The 14,109-nt window shown below is 37.2% G+C and overlaps 1 protein-coding gene across 1 annotated transcript in view; it reads right to left on the minus strand.

The window, feature by feature from the left end:
* The window catches only part of STK4 (serine/threonine kinase 4), a 77,680-nt gene that overhangs the window by 44,853 nt on the left and 18,718 nt on the right, over positions 1-14,109 (minus strand). The window contains exons 6-9 of the mRNA XM_012657952.1: positions 12,844-13,011; positions 11,276-11,413; positions 9,207-9,335; positions 8,389-8,575 (exon numbers count right to left, since the gene is read on the minus strand). Coding sequence (XP_012513406.1) covers positions 8,389-8,575; positions 9,207-9,335; positions 11,276-11,413; positions 12,844-13,011 — 622 coding nt within the window. The remainder of the gene's footprint in view (positions 1-8,388; positions 8,576-9,206; positions 9,336-11,275; positions 11,414-12,843; positions 13,012-14,109) is intronic.

Raw genomic sequence — 14,109 nt, forward strand, 5'->3', positions numbered from 1 at the left:
CAAAATGTTTTAAGATCCTTTTTCTTATTCAGGAAAAGAACAGAGATATTAACTTTGGAATTTATTAGAAAAATAGAAAGTTAAGTAGGCATATAATATATATATATATTGATATAGATATAGATATATAAATTGGCCGGATGTGATGGCACATGCCTGTGGTCTCAGCTACTCAGGAAGCTGAGGCAGAAGGATCACTTGAGCCCAGGAATTCGAGGTTGCAGTGAGCTATGGTGATGCCACTGCACACAAGCCCAAGCAACTGACTGAGACCCTGTCTCAAAAAAAAAAAAAAAATTATTAAGTTATCTAAGAATCTAAGATATAAAGAGATAAACCAGAAGGAAAGATAAACCATGTTCATGAATAGGAAGAATTAACATCATAGAGATGGCAATTCTGCGTAATTAATCTATGCATTCAATGCAATTAAGTCAAAATCCCAGTGGTATTTTATAAAATTTCATACACTGATCCTGAAATTTATATGGGAGAATAGTGATATAAATTGGATGGAGTAAGGGAGCAAGTCTTTCAGACGGAAAAAATGACTACAGCTCATACTAGAAACAAAAACAAATTCCTGATATATTAAAGAAAGTCTTAAATGTGAACAGTAAAACTTTACAACTTTAAGGAAAAGAAGACACTATTTTTAAGACATTTGGTTAGCAAAGAATTTTGTAAACATGACACAATAAGCATAATTGTACAAGAAAACTTAAGATAAATGTGACTTCATGAAATTGAAAGTTGCTGTCTAAGAAAAGACTCTCAAAATTAAAAGCATGAGCCAGAGCTAGGAGAAAACACAAAACACATAACTAACAACAACAAAAAAAAACAGTATCTGAAATATAAAGAAACGCTGCAAATCAATAACAAAAAGACAAAAAAAAGGGAAAAAGGGCAAATGCTATTGCCAAAGAAAACATTAGACTTTTATGTAGTCAACACAGAAATAAGATTAAAACTGAAGAGACTAGGCAACAAAAGCTATAAAATGTCATCATTGATATTTAATACATAAAATAATTTTCAAGCCAGTTCTACACATGAATTATTAATTTCATTTGAAAATTTACTCAATTACTCAAAGTAGGCCATTTTAGCTGACAATGCTTTCAAATCTATATGCATGGTACCATGCTGCAGAAAGAAAACACCAATTCTGGTTAAGCTCACTGAGAAATCTGGGAAGGGAGAGGAAAAGTTACTATTTTGAGATGTGGTTGACTTCAGTGTTATTTGAACTTTGCCAAGTATGAGGTATCCAATCTCCTACCTAACTAAAACCCTTGCCCTAGTGTTGCTGTGGTTACTTAAAATATATTTGAAATAAATAAATAATGGTCTTGATCTAGAATAAAGCCTACCATAGAAAGGGAATTTGTGAACTCAAATGGGAACACAATTATAACCCATAATTTATTACAGAGCTCCCTCTGCTGGCCCAGAAAAAGCACGATGATCCTAACACTGACAAAGACCCTCAGTCTCTTCAATAATGTGCCCTTCAGTTCTTGGAGGTAAGCAAGGTTCTTCTAGAGCCATTATTCAGAAATCAAACAAACAAAAAACCGTATCTAGACCAATAGAAGAAGTCTTCCAAAATCCCCAATCTATTTACTTTGAAAACCCCTTTTATCCAAGACGGGGATTTTCAAAGTAGTGTGGGCCATGGTTCGCCTCTATGGTTCTTACAGGTATTCTTGAGCTCACTTATAAAGCAATCAAATCCCACCCAGCTCAATCCCTCCCTTCCAACCACAATCTGACTCCTTGCTGTGGATTCAGATACACATTCCCAAAACAAATTCCCTCAGCTGAAACAATATCATTAGCCAATTAAAGGCATGCCTCCTTTGAAAACTGTCTGTCCTTTCCTTCTAGAAATCTTGGGGACATATGTAGAGTAGCTCGTTATTGAAATAACCCACAAGGAGAGGTCTATTACTACAGGCTGAGACTTATCAACATATGAACGACAACATAAGCCTTAGTCCTAGTCCCCAGTAACTTGATAAAGGGGCTCTGCTGGAAGCAGTGTAACACCATGGTTGAGAGCATAAGCTCTGAAATCAAACATATCTGGGATTCAAGCTTGGCTCTTCTATTACTCATTATGTAATCTTAAGCAAGTTACTTAATCTCTTTGCAATTCAATTTCAATTGCCGTAAAATAGGGTGTGATTAAATTTACCACACAACATGACTGTAATGATTAAAATATGTGAAATGCTTATAAAGGATTAAGCATAGTGTCTGGTATATATTAACCACTTAATCATTAATAATTATTATTAACAGTTATAACATCCATCCTACTGAGTATACTAAATAAATAACATATATAATAAATGTTCCAAACAAACAAAAGACATCCCTGGAATCTCACTGAAAGACATCAGACTTAACATTAATTTTGATGAGTTTTATGTTATAGATCTAATGCCCATGAATATAGGAATAGGCAACCAAAATAAATCAGAAGTTCAGTGGATGAAAATAGCATAGACTCCGGAGTGCTGTCAATTCCCAGCTCCACCATTTACTAGCCATGTGACCATAAACAAGTAACAACCTCTCTGAACCTGTGCCTTATACAGAAAGCATAAAAACATCATCTCTGTAGAAAGTTAAGATGAATGAGCTGAAGTGCTAGAGGCCTCCTCTCCTGCTCTAAACACATAGAAATTCAAGACTTAAAATAAAAATACAGACCAGGCGCAATGGCTTATGCCTGTAATCCCAGCATTTTGGGAAGCTGAGATAGGAGGACTGCCTGAGGCCAGGAGTTCAAGACCAGCCTGGGCAACATAGTGAGACCCCATCCTACAAAAAATTAAAAAATTAGCCAGGTATGATGGTGCATGCCTGTAGTCCTAGCTACTCAGGAGCTGAGGTGGGAGGATTGCTGGAGCCCAGCAGTTCAAAGTTGCAGTAAACTATGATCATGCCACTGCACCCTACTCCAGCCTGGGCAATATAGCAAGACCCTGTCTCTTAAAAAACAAACAAACAAAAAACCCCACAACACTCAAAACCCCAAAAGGAAAATCTCCAGATGCCAAAATCAAGAAAGGAACCCAAAGCACTGAGCTGAGAGTTTGCCACCCATTACAACCTCAATGACAGGATGTACTTTAAGAAGAAAATGAGCCCAGAGGAAAAGAGAGGGCTGAGAGAAGAACAGGTAAACAAGGATACTGGTTGCTCAATATGTTCATAAGTCTAAGTACTGACTATACATAGTTATTAGAGTAGCTAATGTGTGGATTTAAAAAAACCTGAAGGAACCAAAGAATAGACAACAATAACAAAATATGGCAGAGGCAGCTTGGAAAAAAGGCAAAATGTTTTAAGATCCTTTTTCTTATTCAGGAAAAGAACAGAGATATTAACTTTGGAATTTATTAGAAAAATAGAAAGTTAAGTAGGCATATACTGATGCGTATACTTTGCCAGCAGGTGGCAGACACTAGGGAGAGGGGATTAGAATAAGGATGGGGAGATTAGGGAGGTGAGAACTAAATCAATTCAGCAGAAGGAAAGAAAGGAGAAAAAAAGTAGCAGAAGAAAAATACGGTGAATAGAAAGCACAAAATAAGAATAGAACTAAGTCCAAATATAACAGTAATCACATTAAGTAGATGAATTTAAAATATAACTGACAAGAATAATCCATACACATCAACATTATACATCAACACTGTTAGGATGCTGTTTTAAAGCAGGACTCAAAGGAAAATTTGTAGCTTTAAATTTATCAACTAGAGGAAATAAAGTTTGAAAATCAAAAAGCTAAGTGCTAAATTCAAGAAACTAGAAAAACATAATAAACTCGAATGAGAGGAAGGAACTATAAAATGCTTACCTGTGTGAAGACAGGAGAGGAATACAACTGAGGCAGGGGACACAGAGTCAGTACTTCCATTAAATACTTAGTATTTCTAAGGTTTTAATTTCTTAAACTGGGTAGTGTACATACAAGCATTACTGTATTCTCTATTCATTTTTTATGTCTTAAATATTTCACAAAAACAAGAACACTTGACATTTTGACAGAATGGCAAAAGGCCTGGCAATGTCAATTCTTAGAGAAGATGCAAAAAAACGGAATTCCCATCCACTGCTAGTGAGAGTATAAATTATTACAGTCACCTGGAGAGCAATTTGAGGATTCTAAGTGCAAGTGAAAATAGGTATACCATGAGACCTAGCAAATCCCACTTCTCAGCATATCCCTAAAAAAATTCTGCCTTATCTTCAAAGAGACATGTACAGAGACATGCTTATAACAGCAAAAAACTAGAAACAACTTAAATGCCCAGCAAAAGGGGAATGTCTAAATATTTACATTCTTAGTCTATGTATCAACAAGGATACATTCCACCCAAAAAAGCTCCTTGCTGGAAGAAAAGCAAGTTGTAAAAAGATAAACAACGGTATCTTTTAAAAAGACAAAATAGCACTAGGCATTGCTTACAAATATATATGTAGTAAAAATACAGAAACAAAGCATGACAAGTTACATGCCAGATATATGATTATATGATTAGAAAGAGGCTGGGAGGGGATTCTAACTTTATCAGTAAAGTCATGCGTTGTTTTATTCCTTAGAAAATCTAAAAAATACCAGTATCTGTTAATTCTGAGTAGTCTAGATACACAAATTTTTGCTAGATTATTACTTGCATTTTTTTAAACTACAAATTGAAAAATAAAAATAATATCCATCTTGTTGGGAGATTAAACTATTTAAATGGCTCATATAGGAATGATACCTGGGATCTAATGGAAACTTTTAAAATGTGAGTTTTCTTTATTATCAAACAAGATAAGTATTCAGGTAGGCAGTTTGTAGGATATTTTGTCCTGCATGTGTTCTACAGAAAAGTGAGAAAAATTACTAATATATTTTTTATACCAGCACAATTGGCTAAACCTCCACTTGGCCATTAGGTTTCAGCTGAGATTTCACCCTCTCTTGGATTCCACTCAAGACTGCCTTGGCCGACCCTTGTCTGGGACCCCACACGAGCTGTCCTCACCCCTACCTGACCACTTACCACACTGCACTCTAACTGCTTGCTGGTTCCTATGAGATTAAGGACTGCCACATCCCGGTACCTGCCACGGTGTCAGGCATAAAGCTATGCTTAGTAAAGACTTCCGGAATGAAAGGTTTCTTTGGAAACATCTACTAAAGAAATTAAAATAGTCTTTACAGAAATAAATACTAACTTCACTAACAGAAGAAATGCAAATGAAAACCAACCATGCAGCACATTTCTCACATATAATTATGTGACAATATATCATGCTGGACAAGCTATGGTGAAAGTAGGATATTCATACACTGCTATTTCCAAATATATAAACAAATTTCTATCACTTTAAGCTAATTATAATTTTTTATCAGATAGCACTAGAATGCCACTATTTATTATTCTATAAATGTACCAAAGGAAGAGAAGAAACTAAGAATAAAGGCGGCTGTTACTATCCTCATGGAATATAAACTGGTACAAACCTTTTGGAGGACAATATGAATATGGCATATGGCAATATATATGCACTAAATTGTTTAAACAATTCTGAAAATTTTTCCTAGGAAATACTTTTAAAAAGAAGAAAAATGATAAGATATTCCCTGCAGAGTTATTTATAAAAGTGAAAAATCAGAAACACCAAAATGCCCAGCAATGGGTAAATGATTTAAAAACTGTGTTAAGTGGGATAAATATTAAAAAAGACTATACAGTGACATAAAAAGTGTAGTTAGTACTATGGTTAATAAATGAAAGATAATCAGAAAACAGAATATTATCTATGCAAATTATAACTGTATAGGAATTATACAGGCATGTGGTCAAGAATAGTTTCTTTGTTGGAGAGACAGGATTTGGGAATGAATTACTTTCTTTTCTAACAGCATACTAATATTGCTATAATACTATAGGTATAATAACTTTTAATAAAGTAAATGAGAATAGAAGCAAATGAAATATCTAACTTTTCTAAGACAAGAAATACCGTTTTTAAAGAGATCTATAGAATACAGTCTGCTCTCAAAAAGTATCAAAAAAGTTGAGAAAAAGTTCTGACCTAGATGGCCTAAACAATAAATTATAAATCCAAGAGTCTTCCCACATTCATGTTAAAGTTTCTTTGAAATTACAAACTAAAATTAGATTCTACAAAACTAATGCAAATAATGATAGTGGTATGTACATGTTTTCTTGTTAAATATTGTATATAGGAGGTTAACAGTTAAAAATTTTTTTAAAAATTTTATTTTTTTAGAGATGTACGTTCACAGTAAAATTGAGAGGAAGGTAGAGTGTTCCCGTATTCCATATACCCCTGCTCCCACACATGCACGGTCTTCCCCAACAGTTACCATTTTAATTTCCAAGGATAAACATTTCATATAGGTTCAAAAAAAGGGACTAGATGAAAGCTTATTTATTTTCACAAATTTTAACTTCCAGAAATTTCAGTTCTGTATCAGCCATGAATTAAATAATTTTTATAACTGTGTTGACTATTTGAGCTACAAGGAATAATAAAATACATTTAATAACTCTTTAATTTTACTGGGGCCCATAGAAAGAAAGTAAATGTATCTATATGATGTATTCCTTCCCTCCTATGAATGCACCATAATTTATCTGACCACTCATCTGCTACTGAACATTTAAATTTAATCCAGATTTTTTTTACAATTATAAGTGATACATTTGGAAAAATTCTTGAATATGATTTGTCAATTATTTACTTAGACCAGATGCCTAGAACTGGAATTTACTTACAGAGATGATTAGCCTGGGCCCCAAAACAGAAAGAAGAAAACCTTTTCCCTTCAAAAACAAAGGGGTCATTATAAATATACAGACTATGACCTGAAAGGTGAAAATCAGAAGAGATGTCTAAGAACCAAGGTCCCGGAACTGTCTATTCCAACCACAATAAACCACCTGCAGTTCCCCGGAACCCATGCACCAGTCTCTTGTAGGATCCTTAGTACACTGCTCCCTCTGCTGGAGCATCTCCACCCACCCCGTGTGCTGCCAAACTTCCTGTCTTTTCCCTCCAGGAATTTTTCAGTAATCCCCAAAGTTAAATACTCTTCCACTCTGCTTTGACAACACCCTCCGGTTACCCCCATCTTAGAACTCATTTCATACACCGAATTATAATTAATGGTCTGTCTCCTGGACTAGACAATGAGTTCCCTCAGGACAAGGACTATTTCTTCTTTCCCTGCTGTGTCCTCAGCACCTAGCAAAGTAGTTGGGATGCAGCAGGCACTGAAGAAAAATTTACTGAATGAATTAATCAATTACAAAGCAGACAGTCTAAAGCAAGGCTAAGCAAACTTTTTCTGTCTATAAAGGGCCAGACAGCAAATATTTTAGGCTTTGGGAGTCCTGTGGTCTGTCACAACCACTCACTTCTTCTGCCTGTGTAGTGCAAAAGAAGCCACAGATAACATGGAGATGAAGGTACATGGCTGTGTCCCAATAACTTTATTACCAAAAGCAGGCAGCAAACCAGATTTGGCCCATGGACTATAGTTTGCCGATCACTGGTTTAGAGGAAGGGCCTTTACATTTTAAAAAGGAAGGGAAAAAAAAATGATGAAAACATCATAGAGACTTAGTGCTTTAAACCTATACAAAGTTTAAGCCAAGCTGTACCTACACAACTCAACTGTTATTATTTTGTACCCTCAAATTCCTCTCCTCTGTGAGTTGGTCTGCAGCGCACAGAAAAAGGGGAAGGGTGACAGCTAAAGAGGACAGCATGGTGCTCTAAGATGGGAGCTGGATGCCAGGCCAAAGAAGGATCAGTCAGATACCAAAAGCAGCAGAGATGGGTTTAAATAAGAAAGGACTTGATAGAACTTTTAAACTTGTAAATCTTTAACTCACTGATGTAATGCTGGTAAACCCAGGTTAGACACACAGACTATCATGAAAATAAACTGAAGATATATATACAGGAACTAGCTTAGAATTTCATTACCACTTTGAGAGGAAATATGCATCAAAACAATGTGTGTGCTTGTCTCCACAGTTCAAGGTAAAAAAGGAAAAATGACAACATTCAATGAAAGAATGTCCATTCATTTTTGGAACCCGCTGTTCAGGTTCAAAAGCAAAATCCTTTCGCAGTGTTGATACTTTCTTGCCTCAGACTCCACATGCCATCTCTCCCCTTCCCAAACCTCCCGCCACAAGCCTCCAGTGCTTTTACTCCTTTGGTTGTGGCAATAGAAGAGGGGGCTCAAGACCAAGCCTGCACGGACCATGAGAACCCATCCTCTCTGAAATGTGCATGCTTTGTCTGAAAAGTTAGTGGATTTAATCAGAGCCTTACTTTTCATAGTCCCTTCTTCTTCCTCATCCTCTGTATTGATTACCATGGTGCCCAACTGTGATGGCAATGTGTCATCGTGCTCAATCATGGTATTGGCTCCATCACTCATGGTGCTGGCTACTCGGACAGTACCCATGTCATCACCCACTGCTCGAACCATCGTGCCAGAATCCAATTCATCCTCCTCCTGTAAAAGGATAAAATCTCAAATTGGGACTAATTTGATAAGAAGACTTAAAAGTTTTCTGAATTACTATGAGTGCAAATATTTCTGGATTTCACAGTTATTCAGGTTCTAAACTCAGTTTGTAGAACTGAAAGCACTCTTATTTAAGCAAAGAATATCATAAATTTGTCCATCTAACCCTAAAGACCTCTTCCTCTGTCCCTCTCTTAATAGAATATTGCAACATAGATCTAAGAAGCTGATGTGAACACCCTTGGAATCTCAAGGTTATGACGGACTCTGTAAGTGTTTTTAAGAGCTACATGTTGAGAATGGATCTTAGGTTCCCCCAAAGGGCATGGAAAAACCAAGTCCCAGACCTGAGTGTTCCCTCTCCAAAATAAAAAGTTAAACTGAATAAAAGATATGAGGCAAAAGAGTAAAATTTAAGTGTTTTCAGAAGCACGGGGAGAAGAACAGGCAGAGACTCAGCAAGCCTCTAGTATGCCTTGCTCCAGGTTAGGACACAGTCACACAAGAAGAGTCTCCAACTCCAGGCTCATCCATCATCTCCTACTCATCTTACCTGGCCTGGAAATCATGAAATAACAAGCATCAATGCCTGAGGCCCACAGCAGTGCCTGCCACTCACTGAGTTTTCTTCATCGTCCTGGTCCACTTCCCGCTGCTGGGCTTCCTGGCGTTTCAGTTTCACATCCATGGCTTCGTTAATTAAGTCTCGCAGTATTGACACTCCTTTGGCACTCTTGACAAATGGGTGCTTAAACAAGAAAGTGGAAAATACTGGAGACAGGTTATCTGGTGACAGTGCCACAGTGCTTGGCACACAGGAGGTGCTTGATAACATTTGTGGAATCAATCAGTGAATCTAATATTTCTCTTTATGCTGCAGGCAACAGCTAAACCACAGTTACTTTGTAACTGTTCTCTGCAAGCGTCCAGGTTAAGAAAAATAAATAAATATAACTCTGAGCAGATGCACATTCAGGCTTTGCCCATCTTTTTCAGCCTGGCTGGAATGTCTATGCCATTTCTCTATGCCAAATCTAGAAAAATCTCAATAGGGTGTATTGCCTGCTAGAGGAAGTTCCGTAAACATGTTGGGAGCATGTTGCAGTTGTCACAATGTCTAGAGGGGACAAATGGCATAGGAGGCAATGACACTAGTGATCCTGCAAAGTATGGAACTGTCCCACAAAACAAGGAACTGTGGCACATCCTACACATATTTCAAATGTCTCAGATTGTATATATACTTTAGTAGATAATTTCAAATTTTTCTTTCAAGAAATATGCAAAAAGGCCAGTGATTGCGGAGATGAATTTGGAGGGGAAGTTTAATGGAATAAAGACATTGTTTAGAAATCACTGAATAGGCCAGGAGCAGTGGCTCACGCCTGTAATCTTAGCACTCTGGGAGGCCGAGATGGGAGGATCACATGAGGTCAGGAGTTCGAGAGGAGTTCGAGAGCAGCCCGAGCAAGAGTGAGACCCCATCTTTACTAAAAAGAGAAAAAATTAGCAGGGCGTGGTGGCACCTGCCTGTAGTTCCAGCTACTCAGAAGGCTGAGGCAGGAGGATCGTTTGAGCCTGGGAGTTTGAGGTTGCAGTGAGCTAGGATGATGCCACTGCACTCTAGCTGGGGTGACAGAGCAAGACTCTACCTCCAAAAAAAAAAATAAATAAATCACTGAATAATTTTTTCATCTCACTTATTTTTTCTGTTCAATGTACTATAGCATTTCCATTCCATTAAAAGTAATAAAAGTTTTAAAATACATATATTGGTTATAAAAGGGGGTATTGGGTCTGAAATGGTTGAAAACTATTGGCTGAGCCCAGTAATAACAGCAGATACTTATCAAATCCATACCATATTATCTGCAATACGTGTAAAGCATTGTTCCAGGTTACACATTATATCACTTAATCATTACAACATATGAGGCAGGTACTTTATCCTCACTTTATAGATAAGAAAACTAGACAGAGAGGTTAAGTTACTTGCCCAAGGTCACAAAGCTAGTAAATAGGGAGCCAGGATTCAAACCTGGGCAGTCTGACCTCAGAATCCAAGCTCCTAATCACTGAGCATACTGCCTGCCAAATCTCACCCATCCTTTAAGACCCAGGCACAGAAGCTACCTCCTCCAGGAAAGCACACCTAACATCTCCAGTCCAAAGTGGCCTCCTTTCATCCTGAGCTCCAGCAGCACCCACCAGTGATCTCGATTCTTTATCAGAATTGGACAGACTTGACGGCCTCCTGCTTTGCAATCAAAAAGACCCAGGTTCTAATGTTGGTTCTGCTATTTACCAGCTGAATGACTCTAAATGAGTTAACCTCTCTAAGCCTCCATTTTCTCACCTATAAAATTAAAATAATAACCACCCCTCACAGGGTCTATGTGATGATTAAATGGCATAACATGTGCAAAGCATGTGGCACACAGCAAGTGCCCACTAAATGTCAATTCCCTTTCTCTAATCCCATGCAACCCCGTATGTTCTTGTATTATTGTCTTGTTCAATGATTTAACATTCTTTTCCATGTCTTTTCTACTCAAATACACCCAAACCTCCCTAGAGGCAGAGAATGTCTGATACTTCTTTACTGTCTCCATGTAGGTGGTGTAATGGCATTTTTCAGTCAGCATGTGAATGAAACGGGGAGAGGCGGCATCACAGGGTGATTCATACCTGTAGGAGCTGAGTGGCTGTGGCTCTCTGGTCAGGGCTCTTTACAAGACACTGCCTCACAAAATCCATGAAGTTATCTGACCACAGTTCTGGCTTTCGGAATGTGGGAGGAGGGTTTGTAGGAATCATGAAGATTGCCTAGTTAAAATAAACAAACAAATGAAAAAAAGTTTTGGTAAACTAAATGTGAAGCTGCAAAAATATGTCTGGAATTACATTTGAAGCTTGGTAAAATGATTTTTCACTTCTTCACTGATAAGCCCATCCAAATTCCAACAGAAGTCTAAGCATTTCAAGTAGGATGCATGACAATTAGAAAACCTGATATATCTCTCTCCTTCTCTTTCCCTTTCATATGCAGTCTTGTCCCCAAACCTCATGTCAATTAAACTTTCTTTTTTTTTGCTAACCACAGTACGCTGCCTTTCAAAGTGGAAAGGATCTAAGAGTATCCTTATCCTGAAGATAACCTCAGCTGACAACTGTCAAGTTTCCCACCTCCTTAAAAGTCACAACCAGGCCAAGCACAGTGGCTCACACCTGTAATCCCGATACTTTGGGAGATTTAGGTGGGAGAATTGCTTGAGGCCAGGAGTTTGAGACCAGCTTGGGCAATACAGTGACATCCCCATCTATATGAAAGAAACACATGTTTTTAATATTAAAAAAATACAAAAAAGTCACAACCACCTCAGATGTCAACAGTGATGAGGTCATCAACCAGAAGCCCCAAATATCACAAGGGAGTCATTAACCTCAAAAGCCAAGCCAAATGAACCAAAAAAAAAATTTTGTATTGGCCTACTACATTACAGTTAAATTCTACTATTTAAAAAAATAAGACTATTATTTATTGAATAAATAGAAGTAGATGGAGGTTGGAGAGTACAGAGCCTCCAAATGAAGAGTCCGGGGATCCACAAACTAGAACTTACAGATTCAAACATCACAGGGGCCAGGCAGGAGAAAGACAACCAATGAACCAGGCTAGGTTTTAATAACTTGAATTAAAAAAAAATAGTTTGTTTGAAAGTCATATATTGTACTTAAAAAAAAAAAATAGTTTGCTTTCCTCTTAACCCTATTACAAAGAAAACATTAGAGAAACACTGTAATAAATGGCAACTGATACTTGGTGACAAAATAGGGAAATCATGGATAAAGTGCAAAATTCATGCCCTACATAAAGGAGACAACTGTTACCCAGCTCCAACTGATGTCATAGTAAAACATGGATGCCTAAACTATCAAAAGGATATGTGTGTGTGTGTGTGTGTGTGTGTGTGTACGTACTGCACAAGTCAAACTAAGCATTTCTATGGCCTACGTCCTGCCAGAGAGCTATCAATACACAACCTCTGGAACAGAGAGGGGCAGATCACACCTAAATTAATTAGTGACTACAACTAGAGTAAGTGGAAGTGTATCATCTACAATGACACTTCTCAGTTACTTACAATTAAGTCATTTATTGTTTGAAACCCAACCAAGTAAGCCACTGAACTACCTTTCTAACGATCAGTAACTAATCCCCCCACTGGATACTGGATTTCTGTCCATTTCTTTACCCTCATTGGATGGATATCGGCATACGGGGGCTTTCCTTCAGCCATTTCTATGGCAGTTATTCCCAGAGACCAGATGTCTGCCACACAGTTGTACCCAATTTCCTGAATCACTTCTGGAGCCATCCAAAATGGTGTTCCTATCACTGTATTCCGCTTGGCCATGGTATCCTAAAATAAAAAGGGGAGAGACCAACAGTAAGCATTAAAACTACTAAGGAAAAGAGAATTTCCAACCATAAAACATGCCTTGAAATACATATAAAAAACATACTCAAGGCATGATCAAGAAAGTCACAAAAGAAATGCAAATGACCAAGATCTCAAACTCCTGACCTCAAGCAATCCTCCCACCTCGGCCTTCCAGAGTGCTAGGATTACAAACCACTAAAAACTTTTACTTTCCATCCTGTATACTTCTGTAACATTCTGATGGCTTATATGAGCATGTATTACATATGCAATCAGACATATTTTTATAGATATATAAAAAGTCTCAGTTTGTGGATTAAAGAAGAATATGTGGATATAGCACATATTACGCAAATAACCACTTGCACGGTTTCCCAGAATGGCATGGCCCTACTGAAAGAGAACCTTCCCACAGTTCCTATACTTTAAGAAGAGGATTTTTAAACAGAACTAAATATGCAGAAGGACTTCCCACCATCATCACCAATGTTCCTTCTGAAATGCCTGTGACTTAGGTTATGCCACTCAGGAGCAAATGACAGGTAATACTCTTAAATCGATCTCACTCTGTCAGTCCTATGTAAAAAATTAACATAGGAACTAACTTACTGCTTAGTCATTTCCTTAGCTCTGAAACTTCAAATTGGCAGGGGTGTTTTCAAATAGTGGTAGTCAAAAGTTGTTTTCACTGGATTATTTCAACTAGAAATGGATACTAGGAAAACTAAAAAATTTTTAAATTAATAAGAGTAATACTAACCCCAACTAGATCTGTATTACAAAGTTATATTAGTACAACAGCATAGCAACAGAAAATATTAAGTCCAGAAACAGACTGGTATATGTATATATACATACGTATATATACAACACAGTCTTTTATATATGCCACGTATATAATTAAAATGTCATTCAAAATCAGCAAGCAAAAGATAGATTATGCAAAAAAAAAAAAAAAACTACTGGGCATCTGTCTAGTCACTTGTAAAACTACACTTAAATTCCTGCCTTATACTTTCACCAAAATAAGTTCAAACAGGTTAAAATATTAAGTCCAGAAACAGACTGGTATATGTA

The sequence above is a fragment of the Propithecus coquereli genome, unplaced genomic scaffold (genome assembly GCF_000956105.1).
Source record: "Propithecus coquereli isolate 6110/MARCELLA unplaced genomic scaffold, Pcoq_1.0 Scaffold566, whole genome shotgun sequence".
Classification (NCBI taxonomy): Eukaryota; Metazoa; Chordata; class Mammalia; order Primates; family Indriidae; genus Propithecus; species Propithecus coquereli.